The 23,232-nt window shown below is 36.6% G+C and overlaps 1 protein-coding gene across 1 annotated transcript in view; it reads left to right on the top strand.

Annotated features, from left to right (window-relative positions):
• The window catches only part of ADAM10 (ADAM metallopeptidase domain 10), a 57,314-nt gene that overhangs the window by 16,892 nt on the left and 17,190 nt on the right, over window positions 1-23,232 (top strand). Inside the window, exons 3-5 of the mRNA XM_052809037.1 lie at window positions 11,499-11,617; window positions 13,594-13,752; window positions 22,061-22,164. Of these exons, the coding sequence (XP_052664997.1) occupies window positions 11,499-11,617; window positions 13,594-13,752; window positions 22,061-22,164 (382 nt within the window). The remainder of the gene's footprint in view (window positions 1-11,498; window positions 11,618-13,593; window positions 13,753-22,060; window positions 22,165-23,232) is intronic.

Genomic DNA, 23,232 nt, shown 5'->3' with positions numbered 1-23,232 from the left:
CAAACCAGCCACTATTCAATGCTGAAACACTAGCTTAATAGGGCAGTTAAAATTGCTGAAACTAAGCTATGGATACCTATTAATTCTTTTGAATCATAAACTGTGTGGTTTAGATGAGTTGACATTATTGTTTCACCAGTGGTGCAAAATGTGCCCATTTCTAAAATGCTTCAAATGGGAAGGAATATGAAGTTTTAAAACAATCCTGGTTACGTATCATAGCTGTTCCACCTGCCAGTTTATATTGAGTGTTTTGGAGTCCATACAAAGATAATGAATGCACAGTGTTAATATTAAGCAACTAAGTTCCTGGTATAAAGTAGCTTTTGAACCCACTCCAGAACCCTCACCACCCAACCCCCACCCCACCCCACCCCCCAAAAAAACCCCCAAAAACAAAATACATGGAATGATGCATAGAAGAGCAATGCCTTTGGCACCAGCTTAAGATACAGTGAAGGAGTTTAATATAGCATAACTTTCTTTTGCGTGTTAAGGTAATGTCAGTAGTTTTGAAAATGAAGCTGGGACATCACCAAAACTGACATTGTATTTTATACCCAGTTTTGACTTAGTCACAAAATGTGTACTTGCACTTGTTCACTTACTGAACACAACCCTTCCCATGCAGAGAAGCTGGAAAGTTTTCTTTACTTTTTCAGTATAAACATTTGCAATATATTAATCATAGAACATCCTGAACTGAATTCCTATCAACTGTAGAATGTCAGAAGTGTCCTAGATACTTCATTCATATTGATTTCATTTTGAGGATAGAGCTTGAAAAACTTGTCTGATGCTCTCTGAACTATACCTTTTTACCTAATTCCTGAGACCCTGATGTGTTCAGAAGAGGAACTACATCTGTGTAGTGTTTAACTGTACTGCCAGTCAACTTTTTACTTAGTGCATTGCTAATAACTTATGCTTTCTAATTTTTTCTTAATTTGTCCTGTTAATCACCCAGCCACACGCACTTCCACTCTTTCTCTTGGATTAGTTGATGACTCTTGCTTGGGAAAGTTGCCTACACAGCTTGAGTGAACAGTTGAATTTTCAAGTGGTACTTGGAACACGTGGTAACACCTGCTTATTACTAAGTTACAGATACATTGAGAACTTCTTTCAGATGTTTTGCAATTTAGCTATAATGTTCCTTAGATTTTTACCTAAAATTTTATTTAAAAAAAAATAAATACTGTGAGTTAAGTTCAGACGTGTTTGTTGGAATATATGATCTTTGCATGATCCTTATAATAGGAAAACTGTTATAGAAATGCTTGCAACATCACTTCTTTGCAAGCCATACAAATAAAAAGACCTTTCATATGGTTATACTTGTGAATATTAAAGCATTCACTTGTTGAATATTGGTAGGTTGTTCTATAAAATCTGCGATGGTTTAAAAATATGGGCTTCACCAATAAAAATGTTTCTTCATGTTTTAATTTGGGCTTACAAGTCATGGCCGCTAAGTCCAGATTCTTTTAGCCCAGCATATTCAAATCTTAAAAACTAGCTCAATATAGGGTTAAAATTGTGTATATATTAGAATATTATTTCAGTTGATGCAATTGGAATAACCAATTCTTCAGTCTCCACCACTTTATACAGTTCATCTGGACTCAAAAGTACTTACTTCTACTGTGCTCCAAAATGTAATGGACTATTATATCGTATTTTCAGATCAGTCTGTATAAACGCTTGTCGAGGTTTGGATTATGACAGAAACCTGAATACCTTCTAACTAATGATGAAACACAAGCTTTGCTTCCACTGCATTAAAAATCAGTGATACTGGTCATTTGTAGTGATCCTTCATGACCATTAGACATTTTTCCATCTCTTGTTACTCACCAGAATATTCTTGCCTACTGTTCTGCACCACTACAAGGACATACCCCTATGTATCCAAAAGAGCATGCGTCCAGCTCTGCTCTGTAACTTCAGAACTGCAACAATAGGTGGGTTTTGGAGGGAGTTTAGAAAAATGTTATTATCCTATCCTTCTTGGGTTTGTATAGGGAGGGAAGGAGGGAAAAGAATTCTTGTCTTCATGGTTCTATATAAAAAGGCTAATAGTATGCATGTGTCTAATGTGGCAAGTCCAGTGGGCACCAAGATTTGGTCATTATTACTTCAAATAACTTGACAGCTAAAGTGTCTATCAGTGCTTTCAAAAGTTACACTGGGTGCCGGGAGTCAGGAAGATGCTGTAAGGCAAGCTTCCACTTGAGATTGTTTTGCCTGATTATGTCAAAGTGCTGAGAGTAGCATTTGATCAATAAGTAGCTGGAAAAAACAGCATCAGTCTCACTACTGCTGCTAGTAGGGTACTCCTGCATGTTACTGCATGTAACCTTTTTTTCCCTGTAGTTAATGAGCAAATTTTCTACAATGTCTTTATTAAGAAAACACTGTGTAAAGCTATAATATGTTGCAGAGTGACCATGCAATTCAGCTGCTAGGTAAAAATGCTTTAACTGTCACCCAGTTTGGAATAAAGTTCAATAAATGATGGGTTCTTAAATATTCTACTACCTTTTACAGTGTTTTGCATTGAGCAAAGGAACTTTTATAACAATGAGAGCTTGCATATTGTGAAATAGTGTGGCTTTGGGTCTCAATCTGTGCTCACTGCACCATTTGGCAAGGCATATTTGTGAAGCAGTATTTGCTGATTGGCTTTAATACTGCTTTGCTGTGCAGGTATCTTTTTCAGAATTATTTTGAACAGCTATCAGTCATAAATTGAGCTTTCTGGTACAGTCACAAATGGCAAGAGTGGACCACAACATTTCAGAGTTCTTAAGTATGAGGTTTTTTGATTTTTTGGTTCTATAGTAACCTGTAATTCTTTGTATTGCCTTCATTATTCAGAGCTGTTAAATGTTTGTGTTTAAATAGATAGTTGTTGAGTGTATTTGAATAGGTAATGCAAATGAAGGAGGCTACCTGCACAGAAATCGTATATGTTGAGTTTGATATGTTGAGTTTCAAAGGTGACATTCTGAGCATGCTGCCGTGCTGTCTGAGATGGACTGAAGTAACTGAGCTAGTTACTCTTGGATTAAAGAGGACTTTATATTGTCACCTTCTGTTTTTTATTAAACACTAGATACTCTTTTTATGGCATTTAATTTATTTTTAAGTACTTCGTAATTGTGCATACAACATAGTACTCAATTCATGAAATGGCTTTGTCTTCTACATTCTGTGAGTCTGTCAGAACCTAAAGCAGATTCGCTATTACTGGACTAATCTGAAAATTTGTTGTGTCTGTTTTTCAGTTCCATGTGTACCCTCCTAAACAGACTAACTTAAATAGCTTGTTTTAGTGGTCATAAAATAGGACTAACTGGTTGGCTTCTGTGAGACTTAAGTGAATTATTTCTGTGAATTTTACTAAGTGAATTTTTTGCAAGGTTCACTTACTACAGCTCATTTTAGGCTGTCCTGAATTTAAAGAGAAAAAAAATAAAAATCTCTTTAGTTCTTAGTGTATTCTTTTCAGCTTTATTCAGTGCTTTGTGACCATTCTTCAATTATCCCCTGTCTATTGTACCTTTTAAGTTTTATACCTTAACAAATAACTGTTTTGTCCAAAAAAAACCCAAACCACCCTATGTTGGTGCTTGTAGGTAAAGCAATTTTATCTTGCAGAGAACTGGGAAGCAGGTACCTGAGTTCTTACTCTTTTTTTAAATTAAATTAATCTAAAAAAATATTTTAGAGGCTGGATCCGTGGGTTTAAATGCAGTGAGTTGGAATATGCGTAGCCCTCAGGAAAAAGGCATTTAGTGTTTCGCTTGGGTTTGTCTAGGAAATGCCTAGTACAGTAGCATTGGACTGGTGAGATTGCCCAGCTGAGGCACAGGGTTTCCCAGCTGTACTGCTAAAATTAGTATTAATGCTTTAGAACTTTACTCCTTGGCCAACAAACTTTAGTAGACATAGCCATGTTCTCAAAAATCCATGTTCTTAAAATGAAAAGCAGTAGACTTAAATGAAAATACTTAAGCTATGTGCTTCGTATGTGCTTATATTATCAGCTAGCAGATTTCTTTTCTTTGTATGTCTTTATTTGTTTCACTAAGAAAGTTTCTTTCTAAACTAGTTAGTTTGAATTCATGTAGTAACTTTGATGCCTTGTGATTTTATTCTAGTACATCTTTACCTGTTTTCTTGTTTTGATCTCATGTTTTTGAATTATGTTAGAACGTGGCATTGCATATAAATATTTAACTTTATGTAAATACAAATGGGATGGTTATTTTGCATAAACAGGAAACCAAGTGACAGAATTGGTACTTAACTTCCCATAGAAGCTTTACTGAAAGGAAAAAAAAAAATCAACCCTGGGTAAAGACTACTCTGCTTTTAAAATCTGTACACCATACTCTTCAGGACAGAGAGATACTTGACTAACCTTCTTAGAGTGTAAATTAGCCAGCATGTAGCTACTTGTAATGCTACTTGGATGATTTCTGTTATTTGAGCTAGTTTATGTGTTTGCACCTATGTATATCAAGAGTAATCAGTGGCAAATTGTTTAGGATGAAGGCTGCATCCTCAGTTGTGTTCTAGAATAACAAGTTTAGCAAGTCTGACTTCTGAAGGTCAGGAAAGAAATCTCTGAACAATCACAAGTGCCACCCTAGAGGTGTCGATGGAAAACAAACATAAGCTGCAAGTATTCTAGCTGGGATTGCTGAGCATTGCAATGCTGTAGAGATTGTTTTTTAGATAAATGCTTAACAGAGGATGGTACCCTCTATCTGCATCTAGGTGAGTAATAGAATGATAAACCTGGAGACCCTATCATGTGCTGTTTCAAAGATGTTTTCTTTAGTGTCAGTAGCAGGACCATGGGAACTGAAGAAATATGTTATGGTGGGTTTAATACAAAGTGAAAACAATGTAAAAAATAATAATGTCCATAAGTGTGATGGTTCTGTAGACTTAGCTTGTGAGTAGTTTAAACCCATCATTAAGTTGTTAAGCTGTCTTCTATTTAATGTAGTTCAGGGTTGGAGTGAATCTGACTGTGGGAACTGAGTTTAGATTTTGGGATGCCTCATGTGGAAGCAGTTAGAAAGAAGGGCTCAAATTATTCTCCCCTTCCATTTTTCAAAAAAGAGAGTCTTTGCCTTCTTAAATGGAAAAAGTAAGGATAAAAGACTTGCACCTCAAGCAGAGTGGTATCTTCTAGATCCTGACTTGTGAGGAGGCTCATGGAGGCACAGCTGCAAAGATTTTTCTGGTTCCTACTAAGAAGAAGAGTATGAACATAAATGGACTCTCCCTGTACTGGAGTCACGTTCCATACTGCTGCCAACCCATCACCTTCTGTTTCCTTTTCCCAGCCACTTCCTCCAGCTGTGGAGCAACTCCTCCATCTCCTTTTTCCCTTTTTTTATTTTTTTTAACAGTCTTCTCTGGTCACTGAGTGATTCTGCCTGCTCAGCCTGCCACTGGTTACAGCAGTTTGACTGAGGAAAGGTAGGAAAGGGAAAGCACCAAGTGCCCTTTTGCATGCCACTGATAATAGCTCTTTCTGCCAGTTTTGGAAAAGCCTGCAGGCTTCCTGTCAGTGTCCCAATATATTGGACATTCAGTCATGGCAAAATCACTGATCTTAGAAGGTAACACATACTAGAAAGAAATGGAATAATAGATTAGGCATTAACTCTTACATGTAGACCTTTATGTTCATTTTACCAAGTGCTGTTAGTATATACACAACTTTTTTTTTTAAGTACTTGCTCTGTGATTAGAGCGTAGGATTGACATAACTCAAGCCCATGGGAAACTACAGGGTTTTAGCGAAGCGTGGTGCTCTCAACTATTTTTTTTCTTTAATTATCACTGAGTTGCTATGTTACGTACTTGCAAATCTGACATAGTCTCCCTGAGGTAAGCTAAAGTGAAGTAAAAACCTACCTCTTGATAGTCTTTAAGGTACTGCCATTAATGAATAAGATGTAGTTTATTATTAAAGCAGGTTATATAACAATATAAACACTTTTACCAAAAACTCTGTCTTCAACTAAACGAGCAACCATATAGTAACCAAGTAGTGGCCTGTTACCGTATCAGTTTTCAGATATGTGTAAGACAGAAGCAGTAACAAATAAGCAAGGTCAAAACTTGGTCTTAATTGATTTAATTCTGTTCTAGAGACCACTACTGCTGGGAAATGTCTTACGCAAGGTATTAAGTGTGTAAATAAAAGAAGTATTATTTTTCTGGAAATAGTTTTCTGCCTGGTATGTAGCTAGGCTAGGGAATAGCTTACTTTACATTGATATAGGTGCTGGCACAGAGAACTCGATGCATGCTGTAGAAATGGTAATTACTAAAAGGCTTATTTGAAGCTTCTTATTTCTTCCATTGTGGCTAGTTTTAGAAACCATATTCAGAACTGATACAGACAAATTTGCTGAACTTCTCTGGAGTCTCCTGTCCCCAGAAGAATTCATGAAGTTACTGGATTTAAGCCAAGAAAGAAGACTGAGATGCATTCTCTTCCACATCATAGAAGTGACTAGCTTATATTCCTTTCAAGAAAGGGGAAGAAATACTAGCTTTGAAGAAATTTAGAGTAAACGTTAGGAAAACTTCTATATTGGGTGAGATACTGAAATGGATTTTGTAGGGTATTTGGAAGTTTCTTACTGAGAAATTAGGGTGTTGAACTGGATTTTTGGGGGGAGTCCCTGCAACTATCCATTTGTTTGAATCGGTCATTACAAATGCCACCTACAAACTGGCATCTTTTCAGTGCAGTTAATTTCATCAACACTTGTAAGTAGTACATTAAGATGTCTCTGCATAGCCATAAAAATGGAATTTACTTTCTCTACTGCAGGTTTCATGTAATATATGGGGTTTTATGATTACCATTGTTTAAAATTTGGTGATTTGTTAAAGTTGTTAATTCTTGGAATTAGAGACAAATAGATGCTTGTTTACCCCCACCCCACCCCCCAAGTTGCCTCTCTTTCCCCCCCTCTTTTTTGCTGGGGAAGAACTAAAAGAAGATTTGTCACTTCATTTTTCATTATTAAAAGGGTGAACAGTCCAGACAGATAATCCTGTTCCCATCAAGCATGTTTGAATGACCAAGAAAAGACCTGTTTAAAAATAGCTGTGAGACTATCAGGTTATCTAATAGTTTAACTAAATAAAGAAATCAAATGGTCAGAGAATTAGCTACATTATTTTCTGTTTGGAATAGTTCTCTAATCCTGCAAATAGAGCTAATTTTATTAATAAATAGATAATAACAGCATGGATTAGAATTTGTAGTGTTAGTTATGTACCAATGCAGAAAGTAGGAAGAGGGGGAAAATGAAAGGAGAATAAATAGAGGCTTCTTAATTTTAAAACTAGTGAAAGTTTTTGTTTGGTACATACAACTTCTAACAGTCCACTTTGAAGTGACAGATAGGCTAATACTGATGAAAAGGCATCCCGCCCAAAAGGAAGAACCATTCCCAGCTTTGATAGACTATACTGAGCTTCCCCTTGCCCCTCCAAAAGCATATTCCTGGAGTGCAGGCCATCTAGGCAAAACTCAAAACTGACCCTAAAGCATGATTAGGTGATAGTCAACAATGGTAGACCAGAAGTGCAATGCTGAATGTCATGCTAATTTGTAAGGATGAGAACGTAGATGACTTGGCAAGTGAGGAAGGGATACCTTGGATGGCTTCACAGTTGAGGCCTAGGGCTTGTTCAACTATCTACTTGGTGTTATTTTAGGCTAAACTTGATAAATTACTCACTTTCATTCTGAGGTAAAGTCCTTTCCCCCCACCCCAACATACATGAGTATATGACAAGTCCTGCATCATCTAACATAGTGTACTTCAAAACGATAAAGAAATTGCTGATGCAGTTGAGTGTTACAGATAATAATTGCTCCTCAGTTTTATCTGAAACTTACATGAATACAACCAGAAAAATCTAATTTCAGAGTAACTTTCTTGCACTTCTGAGAGAAAAGTGCTATATAGATTGAGTTGCTTTTTCAGAAAACCTACTTTTTTCCACCAGGAAAAAGTAATTTTAGCTATAATAGGTGCCCTTGGTGGGATTAGTAGATACTTCAGTTCATCACAGAGACAGAATTACAGACTTGTTATGGTAAGAAGTCTTCTATCAAATATTAGAGAAGGGAGGAGAGCTATTCTAAAGTATCCAGGATCTCTTGTCATTTAACTTGAGTTCAGATGCACCTGAAGAGAGTCTGATCCATCCTCAGTAACTCTAGAGAACTCAGTCACAGAGAAAACTCAAACTAAAATGGAGTTCAAACCTTGTAACACCTTGATCAGTGTATTACGATCAAAGTGAGTAGAACTTCTTGAAGTACTTGAAAGAAGTTCTTCAAATTCTTATCAGTGTCTTAATTTTCTTCTGCCTGTTCATTTCTAACTTCTGCCCAGAAGAGCCACACAAGGTGGCTTAAAGTTTTTTTTTTTTCCCCTAGAGAAGTGTATTGTGTCATCTTGTAGCATTCTGTTCTATGATGTTTTTCCAAGTTGCTTGTTCATGTTATCTCCTCATCCTCATGAACCTCTGTGTTGCCAAAAGGCAGTTTTACGGAGCTAGTAAAGAGACTAACTTAAAGAAGAAATCCTATTTTTTGTCTCTCCATGTTATTATAAATACTAGCTATCTATTGTAAAACATGCCTTTCTCTCTGGGTGTGGATAGCTACTAACTGCTAGCTGGTGTGTGTTCTTCGGTGGCTCAAATACTCAAGCACATCTGTAGTGAACTGTTTCATCCTTTTTAACAGGAGAATACGCCCTCATAAAATAGATCCATACTGAAACTATAATACAAGCACTGGTTGGCTTGGCTGTATTGGGTTTGTGTGGCAAGGTTTCTGTAGCGGGGGGCTTACAGGGTTGGCTTCTGTGAGAAGCTGCTAGAAGCTTCCCCTGTGTCCCATGGAGCTAATGCCAGCTGGCTCCAAGACGGACCTGCTGCTGGCCAAGGCTGAGCCCATCAGTGACAGTGGTAGTGCCTCTGGGATAACAGATTTAAGAAGGGAAAAAAAGTTGTGGCAGGCACAGAGACTGCAGCCAGAGAGAGGAGTGAGAACGTGTAAGAGAAACAACCCTGCGGACACCAAGGTCAGTGAAGAAGGAGGAGGAGGAGATGCTCCAGGTGCCGGAGCAGAGATCCCCCTGCAGCCTGTGGGGAAGACCATGGTGAGGCAGGCTGTCCCCCTGCAGTCCATGGAGGTCCACGGTGGAGCAGATATCCACCTGCAGCCCGTGGAGGACCCCACGCTGGAGCAGGTGGGTGCCCAAAGGAGGCTGTGACCCCGTGGGAAGCCCGCACTGGAGCAGGCTCCTGGCAGGACCTGTGAATCTGTGGAGAGAGGAACCCACGGAGCAGGTTTGCTGGCAGGACTTGTGACCCCTGCGGGGGGGGGGGGGGTCAGGAGCAGTGTGCTCCTGAAGGACTGCACGCCGTGGAAGGGACCCATGCTGGAGCAGTTCGTGAAGAGCTGCAGCCCGTGGGAAGGACCCATGTTGGAGAAGTTTGTGGAGTACTGTCTCCCGTGGGAGGGACCCCACGCTGGAGCAGGGGAAGGGTGTGAGGAGTCCTGCCCCTGAGGAGGAAGGAGTGGTGCAGACGTGTGATGAAGTGATCGTAACCCCCATTCCCTGTCCCCCTGTGCTGCTGGGGGTGGGTAGGTGTAGAGAGTTTGGGAGTGAAGCTGTGCCCAGGAAGAAGGGAGGGGTGGGGGGAAGGTGTTTTAAGATTTGGTTTTATTTCTCATTACCCTGCTTTAGTTTGGCAATAAATCAAGTTAATTTTCCCCAAGTCTAGTCTGTTTTGCCCGTGATGGTAATTGGTTGAGTGATCTCTCCCTGTCCTTATCTCAACCCACAAGCTCTTTGTTGTATCTTCTCTCCCCTGTCCAGCTGAGGGTGGGGGAGTGATAGAGTGGCTTTGGTGGACACCTGGTGTCTGGCTATCGTTGACCCACCACATTGGCACAAAGCCCAGAAGTCACAGGGAATTGCTGAAGTTTGACATTCCCCATCTACCAGCCACATCTCAGAATTTTCATCACCTTGTGGTAGATACCTTTAATGCATCACCAGAGGAGAATACTCACTTTGAAGCTTTATTAACACTGTGGCAACAATAATAAAGATAGTTTGCTTATGAAATACTGTTTGCATTACAGAATAGTCAACATGAGTCACTAGAGCCCTTGCCATGTTTTAAGTGTAGGCATGGCTTTTTTTCTTTGATCTTGAATTTTGCATCTTAATATACAGTTTCAAAATACTTATAACTGTAGTGTCATATTATTTAATGTGCAAGTGAAGACTGAAGATATATTTTGTATATGCTTCAGCTGTACTAAAAAGTAATTAGATTTAATTGACTTCACACTGTGGCACTTAATTGTTTTGGTTATTTTGCTGTTTGCACTAATGGATACTAGCTTTCATTATGGAAAGTCAGCTCTATCGTTAGTATACTGTGTATACTGAGAGACTGGTCATGTTTTTTTAGATGAAGACTCTGACACAGATGTAGCCAACTTACCGGTTACTTTTTTGTAACAAATTAGTGGCATAAGTATAATATTCCTTCAATTTTGTGATTGTGCAGAAAGAGAAAAATATAGGAAGAAAATCAAGAGTAAAATTGGAATGACTGAAGTTTCAACGACTTCAGTGATCTGTATTTGCACAATGTGTTTAGACAAAATTTAAGAGAATACCAAATGAAACTCTGAAGCAAGCTAATGGTTGTCACAGGTATAAATTCATATAACGGCAGGCATTTTAAAACACTTCAGTTACTTCACTGAACCAAACTTCTGTTTTCGTACAAAGAAAATGTAGTATGTTTCATGTAAAGGTTAGCAGTAGGATTTGCATCAAAGAATGTAGTGTTGTAATTTGAACAAGATCATTCAATGAGTGGAGTTGTTTACATAGTTGTACCAGTTTATTTTTTATTAAATGTTGTTGTCCATCTTACTGTTTCAACTGAAACTCAAAAAATAATTAGCTCACCTACATTTCATTTACATAACTTAAATGTTGGCAGTGAAATTAAAATAAGCTGATAGTTGTTCTTATCTCTTCTGCTTCACAGTGCTGTGAAGTAAAATAGGTGCTTTTTCCATTAAGCTACATCTGCGTCTTCTGGAGGAATGGGAACAAGTGTATAGCCAAAGCATTTTAGATTTATACATTTAACTCTAACTCTGTTTTCTAGCTTAAATATTGTAAACTTAGCCACTTGTATCAAAAGCATCTAAATAATCTCACTTAAGAAAATCCTTCTAAGCTATGGTCTAATTCTTGTACAGTATAAACATCTTCTATAGATAAATTTTACAGGGTCTGGAAACTGTCTGCATAAAAATGTTGGTTAGAAGTACTTTGCTTAGTGCTCTTGTAACTGAAGCTCAAAGCCAATTTACCATCTTGTTTTATTCACTTTAGACACTTCAACCTTCGAATGAAGAGAGATACATCTCTCTTTAGTGATGACTTTAAAGTAGAAATATCAAACCAAGTAATTGATTATGATACCTCCCATATTTACACTGGACACATTTATGGTAAGTACAACACTTTAAAATGGATTGAAGTGCAGTCATTTTAAACAGGATTTTTTTTTAATAGTACATGCAGAAAATGCGTATCTGTATGATTAGGTTATCTTCATTATCAAACTTTAATAATGCATCTAAATGCATTTAAACTCCATCTGCTTTTATTCTCATATAACAGTCACACTTAACAAATGAATATTTTACCTAATAATTTTCATATCCATAGAACTTGAAGTTCAACTCTGTTTATGAACATAATCTTCATAGAAGTCTGATGCATTTTAAAAAAAAAGAAACGGAAAAAGCTGTCTGCATTAAAAAAAATCAGGTACTGTTCTTAGTTTAAAGGAATTTAAGGACTATAAAGCTACCATCATTAAGGGTAATATACTGGATTTCAGTAAATATAAAAGTTAAAATTGATTAAAAAGGAAGGAGAATTAAGGAATTAATGAAAAGGAGAGATGGATTAAGACTTACTCTGTCCCTCTCTATACAGTCTGTTCAGTTCTGAAAGGAATCGTAACTGCTTCCTGAAGATCAGTTAGTAATGTCCTACAGTCTTGAAGTGACCATTTTAAACTGCAAAAAGTATACATGCTTAGCACATTATATGCATCTAGGTAGACCAATTTACCAGTTGACTTAAGTCAGAGGGCTTTTAAGGTGTGTGGTGTCTTTGGTTGGGTTTTTTTCCTTATTTTGTGAAATTATTTCAGAAAAGCTTTTGGTTCTTTCCTTGTTGCTGAGGGATGAGAGGATTGACATGAACCTACACACTAGGCTTACTCTACATCTTCTTTTAATCCTCTTTATTATCTTTCTCATTCAACCCAACTTTGTACTTGTCATGAAGATCATGAACAAAGTTAGAGTTGAGTAAATAAACTGTTTTACTGTGGTTCTTGATTTCCATTCAGATAAAGAGTCTTCCTTCCAAGTATTCTGAAATTTCCAAAGGTACATGGCCTATAAATTCAGGTTATTAATGCACATTCTAATAGAATATAGTCTGAAGTAAATCTGGGATCACTTATGAATGTCTTGAAATGTTATACAAAGCCTATTTCTACTTTTTAGTGTACAATCAAGAGTTGTATCGCATATCTTCAAGATACTTTTTTCCAAATTTCAGTACTGTGTATGAGCTTTATAAAATTCTTGATAATTGTTAATTAGAAATTAGTGGTGGTTAATTATAAGAATGAGTACAGTTCTGATAATTCAATAGTGTGATTCTGAACCCTCCGCAATGGAGGAGTATATAAATGTTCTTTTAGTAATCCTTCATCCTTTTTATAGAAAAGGCTTGTTGGAGATGCTGCATGTTGTAGCTGTCAATGATTAAATGTTGATAGTTGTACTTTTCCAGATTGTGACTGCTTCAAATACAAATTCACTCCATCCTGCATTTAAACCTAGCTACAGTTTTAAGAGGCTTATGCTTGAAGAGAAAAATGGATGTCTTGACTATAGAGAGATCTTTCTTTGAAAGCTTTCAAAGCTCAGTATACACTCTGAATTTTTTTTTTTTTTTTATAATTGTATGAACAGATGTATAAGTACAGGACTTGGATATAGGATTACATGCTGTATTTGTGACGGCTTTAAAATACGGAGTTGAATTCTTCATTATATGCTTTTTAAACATGTCATGCACCTGATTAGGAAGCTATTGAACATAGTAACTATGATTTTGGGATAACTGTATGTCATACTGTTGAATAATCTTAGTCTTAAAAATTCAGACACAAACTTTCTGTAAGAATTTCTTACTGCTGTTATCCAGGATCTTATTACTGTATAATTCATATAGGGTTTTAGCAGTTTGGGAACTGGTGCACAATCAGGATAATTATGCAACTATCATGCTTTAGCATTGTGTGCTTAACGCCTTGGGTAGTGTGTATGCTTGAAGCTTGCACAGAATTAAAAGCTTTTAGAAAGGTATAAAAAAGCTAATGCGCTTTTTCCCTTAACAGGTGAGCAAGGAAGTCTTAGCCATGGGTCTGTTATTGATGGAAAATTTGAAGGATTCATCCAAACTCACAGTGGGACCTTTTATATTGAGCCAGCTGAGAGATATATTAAGGACAAAACTCTACCGTTCCACTCTGTCATTTATCATGAAGATGATATCAGTGAGTACTTCCATTTTGTGCTACAGATGAAATAATTTTTTTTATATTAAATGTCAAAAATGGTAAGCCATTTGTAAGCATCAAATGAGACTTCTGCTTGTGTATGACACTGTGAATCATGCTGTCTTGAAATGATTCATATACAGTTATGGTGTGAAAGAGATTTATGGCAAAGCAAAGTGAATCTTCCTTACTCTGCCATTTTAAGAAATCCTTAGCAGTCAGGTTTAAGTGTATAAGCTATTTTCTATTCAATGGATACATGTTTCTTTTGAAAAATGCTTTCTTAAAATGCTCTATACTCATTGTTCTTCCTTGTGATCTGGAAAATAAAGGATAATTAAAGTTCAAGTCACTAAGCATTTGCCTACATCTAGTGAAGGTGGTACTTGTGGGAAATGAAAGCTGCTTCTGCATGCATGGGTCACAGATGCCTTCAGAGTGCTCTTTAGAAGATGTGGTGGCACCCAGTATGTCCCATTTTACACAGTAACTGATAGAAGTGTACAGAGAATACTACTTGAATTTGAAGAGTATAGCCCCAGAAGTCTAGCTTTAGTTGTAAATGCCTAGAAGGATGAGAAAGTACCATGGAATACTTTTACATCTTCAGAACTGATGCATCAGAGTTCTCTTGCACTCTACCTGCCTTTTTATGTACGATCAGTCTTCAGCTGTAATAAAAATCAGTTTTATTTGATGCTTAGGTAACTTTATGCTGAACCAAAAAATGCTGCAATAAAGTTGTGATTCCAAGTTTCAATCCTTCCAAGTAGATGTTGGCAGAGAGTCACCTTAAGATTATCTTTTGGTTATTGAAGCTAGCAAGTTGTGTGTTGCAAGCTAACTTTATGTAGGACTTCAGTCTTGCTTTAAAATCAATTTAAACTATAACTTCATTTAAAAACTTGCCCCATCAGGACATTGTGCAAATCCTAGAAGACTTGAGTTCAAAATCTCATTTGGAATTGAATGACAAGTCTTGGGTTAGATCACTAGAAATTACTTGAACCACTCTCATGATGATGTGTGTATAAAGCATTTTCAAAGTATGTCATAATGAGACTATATTGTGAAAAGAAATGTCAAAAATAGAAAGATAGATGAGGAAAATCTCTGGTTGTGATTTGGCTTTATCATTTTCTCTGTGCTGTAAGCCAGTGAAAAACAGGGTTATTGTATAGTACTCTCTCTGCTTACTTCTTTTGCATGCATGCAGTGAAGAGGAATGATCTTTCTCTGCTAAAAACTCAGCAAATTTTGGGGTTTTTTTTTTTTTCTAATTGAATAAAACTTCTGGAATACAGCTATGTTTTTACATTCAGTGGCAGTATGTGTGCTGTCTGCGTATGTTAAAATGGCTGTGAGCTAGCAGATATGTTTGTCCTTCCTGTTACCCCATTTTGTAAATACGATTACTAACCCAAAATCAAATAGAAGTTGCATAATTTTAAAGAGCTTCTCAATGAATGCAGTTATTGAATTTTATGTACATTGTGAGCTACACTTGCTTTCAGACTGACTAAATATGTATCTTCCCGGTGCTTACAAGACACATATTTGAGAATAAAGTAACTTTATAGGATAGCATTCCATATACGGCTTTTGATTCTCAAAGAGAAGTTGCAGCATGCATTTAATTTTCAGCTCTACAGAGCATTGCAGGTGAAAGTCTGAGAAGGCAGTTTGCCTTGCTAGCTCCTGTTGGAGTATTACAGAGTTTGCTGCTGTAACAGAAGAGCAGTGGAGAAAAGTAATAAAAAAAATTACAAAAGCATGGTGTGAAACCATAAGGTACGTCTTTTATAACATTTCTGTGAATAATTTGCACATACTTCTAAATTCTTTGGTATGTTTTATAGGTCTCGCCAAACAGTTCAATATACTGCTTGATAGTGGGAATACTGGACTACCACTCACATAGCACTTTCTGTAAATAGGTCTGTCTGCTTTACAAAAGGTTTTATTAACCCTGTTGTAGAAGGGGGGGGGGAAGTAAAAGGACATAACGCAGTAAAGTGATTTGCCCAGTTTCCAAGGGGCGAGACAAGCAAGGAGATTGTTTTGTGTCCCAGTTCCTTATGCTGTAAATAGTGGGTGACTAAAAATACTCTCTTCACTGTTATCAACTAATGACAGAAATAAAGCTGCACCTTAAAGAAGCAGCTAAAATGATTTTATGAAAGTTAGTATTGCTGTTTTGTAGAAATTATCTCTGTTGGAGGAGTAAATGGATCACTTGAGAGCTGGAAAAAGCTAATGATGAAATTGGTTCATATTAACGTCTTATTAAAGTGAATGGGAGCAGGATATGTATTTTTTTAATTATTCAGGTGATGGTATGTTGGTTTACACTGGTTTTCCTCTTCAATCTAGTGCATCAAAACCATCAGTTAGGAACAAAATCAGATTATCAGAGGGGATTTTCTAAATCTATTCGAGAGTGCCACATTAAAGCAACAGTACAATATGGCTTCCAAATCACCAAGTGAGTGAACATTGCTGCTTGCTCAGCATGGTTGAAAATAGCTCACCCTGGAGCTAAGTCTAAGCAGCGCTATTTGAAAATGTGCCACTCCTGTTGGTTGCTGTCAATGCAGAGTCTGATGTGCACGCATTCTGATTGTATGGTTTAACTTTTTTCATTGGTATCTTAGATGCCTTTAGGATTTCTGTGGTCTGAAATATCTGAAGTGTGCAACTGCTTCTGTCACTTTTTGAATAGTGCTTTTGAGGCTAAAATTTTTTCGCCTTTCATGAGAGCTATTTTTGCATTGAACTGCAGCTCCCAAAAAACCCCAACAACAACTGAAAAAAGCTAAGCTTTACAGTAACTTTAAAAATAAAAACAAGCATGCAAATCTGTTGTTATTGTTCTAATCTAGAGCTAACTCCTGTGAAATAGAGTCAAACCACTAGTATCTTACACAGGACAAAAGCAACAAAAAATACATTTCTAACTCGGGAGAGACTGGGAGAAGTCAACTTTGCCTTAATTTGGGATGGTTTTTGGTCACCCATGTTTCAGCCTTTTGAAACAATATGCTTGTTGGTGCCTTTCAGAAATCACAATGCAACATATGATTAGCATCTCAATGAGTTCTTATTCAGTAGTTAAACAAAAGGGTTTTTTTGTAAATGGGGATTATATTGTCAAATTTATAAGGCAGCTTTTGTCTGTTACAGTGGATGTGGTGACCAGTGGAAGGCAGCCTTCTATTCATGACTCAAAACACAAGTTGAATGATTTTAGTTTCTAAACCATTCTTGATCAAACTGTTTTATAACTTAGTGCTAGAAAGATGCAAATTGCTATTTTCATTAAAATATTTTGGAAACTTTAAGGATTAGGGTTTCTTTGGAACTATATTTACTTTATTTAAATCATATATGCCTCAAATGTATCCCTGAGTTCACACTGTAAAATACAAAATCGATATTTCCTCAGATCAACAGCAGACAGGAAAATCCTGTTCAGACCTTCAGGAGAACAAATGTGGTCATTTAATTGTCTTTATGGTCTTGGAAGAACTATACAACTGAGAAAGTAAAGTATTTTGAAATTTTGCAAAGCCCTATCTGCTGAAAGAACTGATATTGCAAACTATGTATTATTAGTGAGAACTCTGTTTCTTTTTTTTTTTCATATTGTGGTTGTCGATGTAATAATGAAGGTCTACTTGGCAGTTGTCATGGGAGCACAGTGTGACAGACTGCTTAGAATGAAATCTAATAAGGATTTTTTTTTATCTGCTTACATTTGACATTTGTTCTGACACTATTGCTTTTGCTGGTATTGGGCAAATCTCTACGGCTGTTGAAGGACTGCATTTTCATCATTTTTAATGGAAGTTTGATGTCACATCCTTGCCCCAGTTGACTAAATCCACTATCCATTAAATAGTTAACCTAAATGCTTAAAAGATCATACTATTTACTGACAAGTGGAAGAAAAAAAACTCATGTGATCAGGAATCTTTGTGGTAGGTAGTGCATTTTTTAAAAGGATAAAAATTCTTATTTTGAGCATCTGTAGTTGCATATATCATTAATAATGATCTGCGATCTAGTTAGAAAAAGATATTGTTGTCAGAAAGTATGAAATTACAAGATTGGGGGGGTAGGTTTATTATTATATTACAGTATTATTGTTTACTATTTTTAACATTCTGTCAGGATGTATAAAAATTGAAAGTGGAAAATAGGAAACTGGACAATACGGGAAAAGAAAAATAAAGTATTTGTTTTGCCTGAGGATTTTCTCTAGCTAGAGAATTGATCCTGTAATTAAACTCTTCTTTTATAGATCTGATGGGAGGTAGGCTTCTAGTTTTTCCTCAACTCTGCATTCACTGTAAGCAATCATTTGTAGTAAAGTAAAGGCATGTGTTTTCCCTTGATCAATTCACAGGGTTGTGGTAGCGATAGGCTAAGAAGCTCTTGATCCCAAAGAGGTGGCAGAAGGCCGTACCTCTCAAAACATTTAAAGGCATCACAAGAGCATGGACCAGACTTCTGTGATGTGGGTCAAAATTGTCCAAGTCACCTGAAACCACGTAGTTCCTGCTTAGCTTCAGAAATGGAACTGCTGCACGGGATGTGGAAACGGGAAGTCTCAACAGATCGAAGAAGGGAACGGTGCCTTCATAGCATGGGGGTAATGCAGCATGTATCAAAAAGAAAACTTTGTATGCAACTTTTTCAGTAAGCTAGACGTGGTTCCAAAGTGAACTATCCTATACTACTTGCCTCCTGTGTTTAGTAGGGTGGATTCAAATCTGTCCATGGGGGATTTGTCTTCTCCAGCACATGCAAAACCTTAGCAATTGCTGTTGCAGACTGTTTCATGTTCAATTCTTTATAATTTTAACTGTCATGCGTTCAAAGTGTTTCTTACTAGATTATTACTTTTGAAGTGAGAAGTATTTGAATTGCAGGCAGTCAGTATTAAAAATGTATTAAGGGATTTCCTAACCTTTTTGGGAAACAAGATACAGAGGAGAGACTGTTTATTTTGTGTAATGCACCAAGAACATTTATTTCTAGTACTGTTCTGTCAATTGTTGTAATGCCACAGAGTATGAATACAAGTGTGATAATAGCAGAAAATGACATTTTGTGCTGGTGCAAAATATGCTGTGCAGTCATGTTTCCAGTTAATTTCTGTGGATTCCTGCAGTTACCACATGCAGAAGTTGCTTTAAAGTTACAATGGTTTTATGTAGATGAAGTGTGCTGATGGTGAGGCAGTATTGTCCATTACTGTCCCCCTTGTATAATGTGCTTTTGTTGCAGAGATAAGTGGTCGGTGGTGTGAAATCAGGTAGTGGGTAATGAGAACTTTAGTTAGATTAAATACAATAGAATTTTTTTTTAATACTATGGTGGGAGAAAAAAAAGGTGGTGGAGATGGAGAAGGGAAGGATCACAGTGATAGTAAACAGGATCGCAAAAAGTACAGATGACCTCAACAGTGAGTGAGCAATGCTTTTTGTTTCATATTGGTTGTAGCAAAGCCAGTGTTCCACTACATTGCTGATCAAATTGGGTGAGGTGGCTTACAGTAAGAGCATTTTTTTTTTTTTTTTCCTTTTTTTCTCTCCATTCTTCTGGCACTGTGCTGGGACTACTGGGAGGAAAGTGATGGGACAGCAGTTCAAAAATGGTATTTGTGTGGTGTTTGAAATTTAAATGTGGGAAACTACTGTGCAGAAAATCATTAAATAAACTTACAAGGTTCTAATAACAGTAATTCATGAACATTTCTGTAAAATAGTGAAAATACCAGTTCCTTCGGAAGTCTAGGATTTTTTCAAAAACCTAAGTACTGCACATTCATTGTAGTTACTTCTCAAAAGTTCAGTGGGTTTTTTTCTTTTTAATTTAAACAGCCAACCTTATTGGAATCCAAGCAAATTACCTCCCACACAATATCAAGATTTTGCTAATAATCCTACTGGCAAACAGTAGTCAAAACAGTAGGCATAAAGTTGACCAAAGAAAAAGTGATTTTGTTGTATGTTGGAGCAATGTCTCTAACATTCAGGCTGGAAATGAGTTTTGAAATACAATACTGTACCTGGATACCTTTACAGTAGATAAAATTAATTTGCTAGAGAGATAATGAATAACTGTTTACACCCCAACTGTAATCTTTCAATTACTCTTAGGCTGAAACTTTCTTTGCCAAGAAGCGTGTTTATTAAATCTGGTTCTTTCCCACTAAGCAAGGTTTACAATTGCAGTAAAATACTTTGTACTGGGAAAAGGACCCAATTTGAAAAAAGTGATGTTAACTATGTTTAAATTAGCAGCATTTGTCATTAACTAGTTTTAAAAAAGACAGTGTTAAACATGGCCTCTTTAAATACTTGTAAATATGTGTCATAAAGACTGCTTTTATTTCTTGATAGTCCTTTTAAGCTTATTGGTGGGTCCACTGAATCTGGTCTTTGGGCATTTTGGAGCATAAACTCATATTAAATGGTTTGGTTTTTCAGAACTCAACTTCAGCTGCAAGGAAATGATTTTTGTTGGTTTTTTAATATTCCTGTTCCCTACTTAATTTGGCCCCAGCTTTTAATAATTGAAATACAAAGGTTAGAACTTAATGATATAGGGAGAAAATCTGAAGCAAGTTGGGCTTGTATATTGAAATAGTTTAGAAGTATCCTACAGTATGACTGCAGGAAACAGGTATGATAATCAAAGATAATTAAAGGCAACTTTCATATGAAACTGTACCAGAGTGCATCTACTGCGCTCCAACTGCTAAGAGGCTTTGACTCCACAGAACCAGACCAGAGCTAGTCCTGGGGTAAAATCCCCTGAAATGCATATAATGTGGACATCAGGTCCTCGGTGCCAAGTCTTAGCTTGTATAAATCTACTTCTATATCTCTGTTCCATTTACTTTGTGATTCTGGATCTTCATGCTTACTTAAAAAAAAAAAAAACAAAAAAAAACCCACCAAACAAACAAAAACAAAAAAACCAACCCACCAACAACTCCCTAAAAACAACAAACCTTGGTAAAGTTTACACATTTCTGACAAAACCTGCACCCTGTTGAGATCATAGTAAAACTGTGGTTTGCCCTACAGAAACTGGTTCCTTCAGTATTTACATACATGGTTCCCATAATCTGTACTCCATTATCTCTTACTGGGGCAGCAGTTTATAATGGGATCCTATCTGCAGAGAAACTGAAGGGGCAAGACCTCTTCCCTTCAGTAATTCTCATCTCCAGAGGAAGCTTCTGCAAGTACAGGTTGCTTACAAATCTCCAATAGGTACTAACGGTCAAAACCTAACCATATGTGTCTGAAGTACATTCACATGTGTAATGAGATCTGCATTGACAAGTATTGAAAGAATTACCTTTGGTAAGCAGCCAATTGTATGATATTCTCACTGAGCTAGTTTGGATCTCCAGCATGTTTAACTGATGTGTACCTGGATAGTACTACAGTTTGTTTTTAAAATTCAGTCAGCTATAGTGAGGAGGTGATGAAAATGTTTCTTTTCAGTCTTGTTTTACTTTGTAAGTTTTAAATAAATATGTAAATTTTGTAATCTGTAATTCTGTAAGTTTTAAGCCTACACACTCGCATAGACATATACACACACTGATATCTTATCCTTAATTGTGTTGTTTACTTTCCAGAACGAAAATAATGCATTTCATCTTGTCGATAAAATTGTTAACAAACTCATAATTCTAGAATTGTAGAGTTGAGTTTGAAACCAAGGTTCATTAGAGTTTTGGTTCTTTATGTATTGGTAGTTAAGTTGCATAATATAAAATCTTTCAAAAATTCCATGGAAGATGAATAAAGTAATACAGTCCTCTAAGAATGTTAGCAAGGTTTCTTAGTTTTAGTTTATCAAGTAGAATAAAAAAACCTGTCTCTTATCCAAGCAGTCTTTAGTATACTTGGTCTCTAATAATTTTCCATTGTGAGTTCATTCTTTTTTTTAAGGCTGTGTTAGTTCAAGCTAATCAATACAGATGTGTAAATAATAGCTCTTGTTCTTATTTTAGATGTTGCTCATCGTATTTTCTTTTGCTGTCTATTAGAAAACAATGTTAAGAAGCGGTTGTCAGTTTTGTTCTGTTTGTAAAACTAAGAATGTATCTTACGAATGTTTAATGAAAAAGACATCTGCCTAAATCTTGAATCTTAGAATGCTTCCCTCAAACCCCATGAGCAATATTGGACACAAACTGAGTAGGTTGCAGTGATACAGCCGTATTTTGCACTTGTACTTGGAATTTGAAAACTCAACGTGGCCTTCCTCTTTTTAGAATATCCACATAAATATGGACCACAAGGAGGTTGTGCAGATCACTCAGTATTTGAAAGAATGCAGAAGTACCAGATGACTGGTATAGAAGAACCAACAACAGAGGTACAACACAGGCTCATGGATTATTTTGATTAGAAATTAGTGTAATAACTTCCTATTCCTTGTGTGTTGTCTCTTACTTTGGGTCAGTCATCATCCCTCAGCATTGTGAGGTACTTAAATTATTGGTAGAGGTTTCTTATTAACACAATTTTTCTAAATTCTTTTTCTCATTGCTTCTACAGCATAGATGTGCTAGCTCATAGTCTTAACGAATCCCACATGATCTCAAATTTTTCAACAATTGAAATTTTAGATGGATGCAGAAATCAAGCCTGAGATGTGGAATATACTTAATTGCAGTTGAGAAGGAAGAGTTTCGAGGTCCCTTGATCTCCAAGTAATATATTGGTCCTTAAAGAGTAATAATGTTTAGATTTTCAAGTTATGTTAATGTAACACACTTGTAGTATCTGAGTGCCTTCAGTGGTAAATGAAGTGATATGAGTGGGAGGGTCTTACCAGCAATATTGAAAGATTGAAGGGGTTACAGCATGCTACAGATTACCTGTAATAGGAGGTAAGTGGTCTATGGAAGGGACTTGTGTATCTGTTTAGAGTCCTGCAGGTGTTTTTGCCTTCAGGTTTGCACCACTTCTCATGAAACTGGATTTTTTTTCAACACTTTCCATTAGTAAATTATTGAGTTTCTCTTGGTGTTAGCTATGTTCTGAGCTGTTTGAAGTTTTTGCATCATTTTGTGGTGTCAGTTAAGTATATGCCAAAAAAACTACACAATATGGCTTGTTAAATAGCATCAGCAACTTAAAGTTTATTTACATTGTGACTCCAGAAATTATCAACAGTGTTACACAATTCAGCCTTGGTAACAATAACATGCTTTCCCAAATATTTACTAGCAAAACTTCATGGAGACAATGGGCCATCCACCAGTGAATACATATAAGGCGAATGTGTTAGCAGATACTGCTCTGACTAGTGAACGTTATTTTGACTTCATGTTTAGTGTACCATTTGTTCCATGCTCAAGTGCCTGAGTGTTTCTGTTTGCTGAGGTAGCTGAGTAACGTAATTACAATGTGAAATAACCTGTGTTAAGGAGGGTGCATT

This window comes from Harpia harpyja, chromosome 14, assembly GCF_026419915.1.
Source record: "Harpia harpyja isolate bHarHar1 chromosome 14, bHarHar1 primary haplotype, whole genome shotgun sequence".
NCBI classification, from domain to species: domain Eukaryota; kingdom Metazoa; phylum Chordata; class Aves; order Accipitriformes; family Accipitridae; genus Harpia; species Harpia harpyja.
This window is presented reverse-complemented; position numbering and strand designations above follow the sequence as displayed.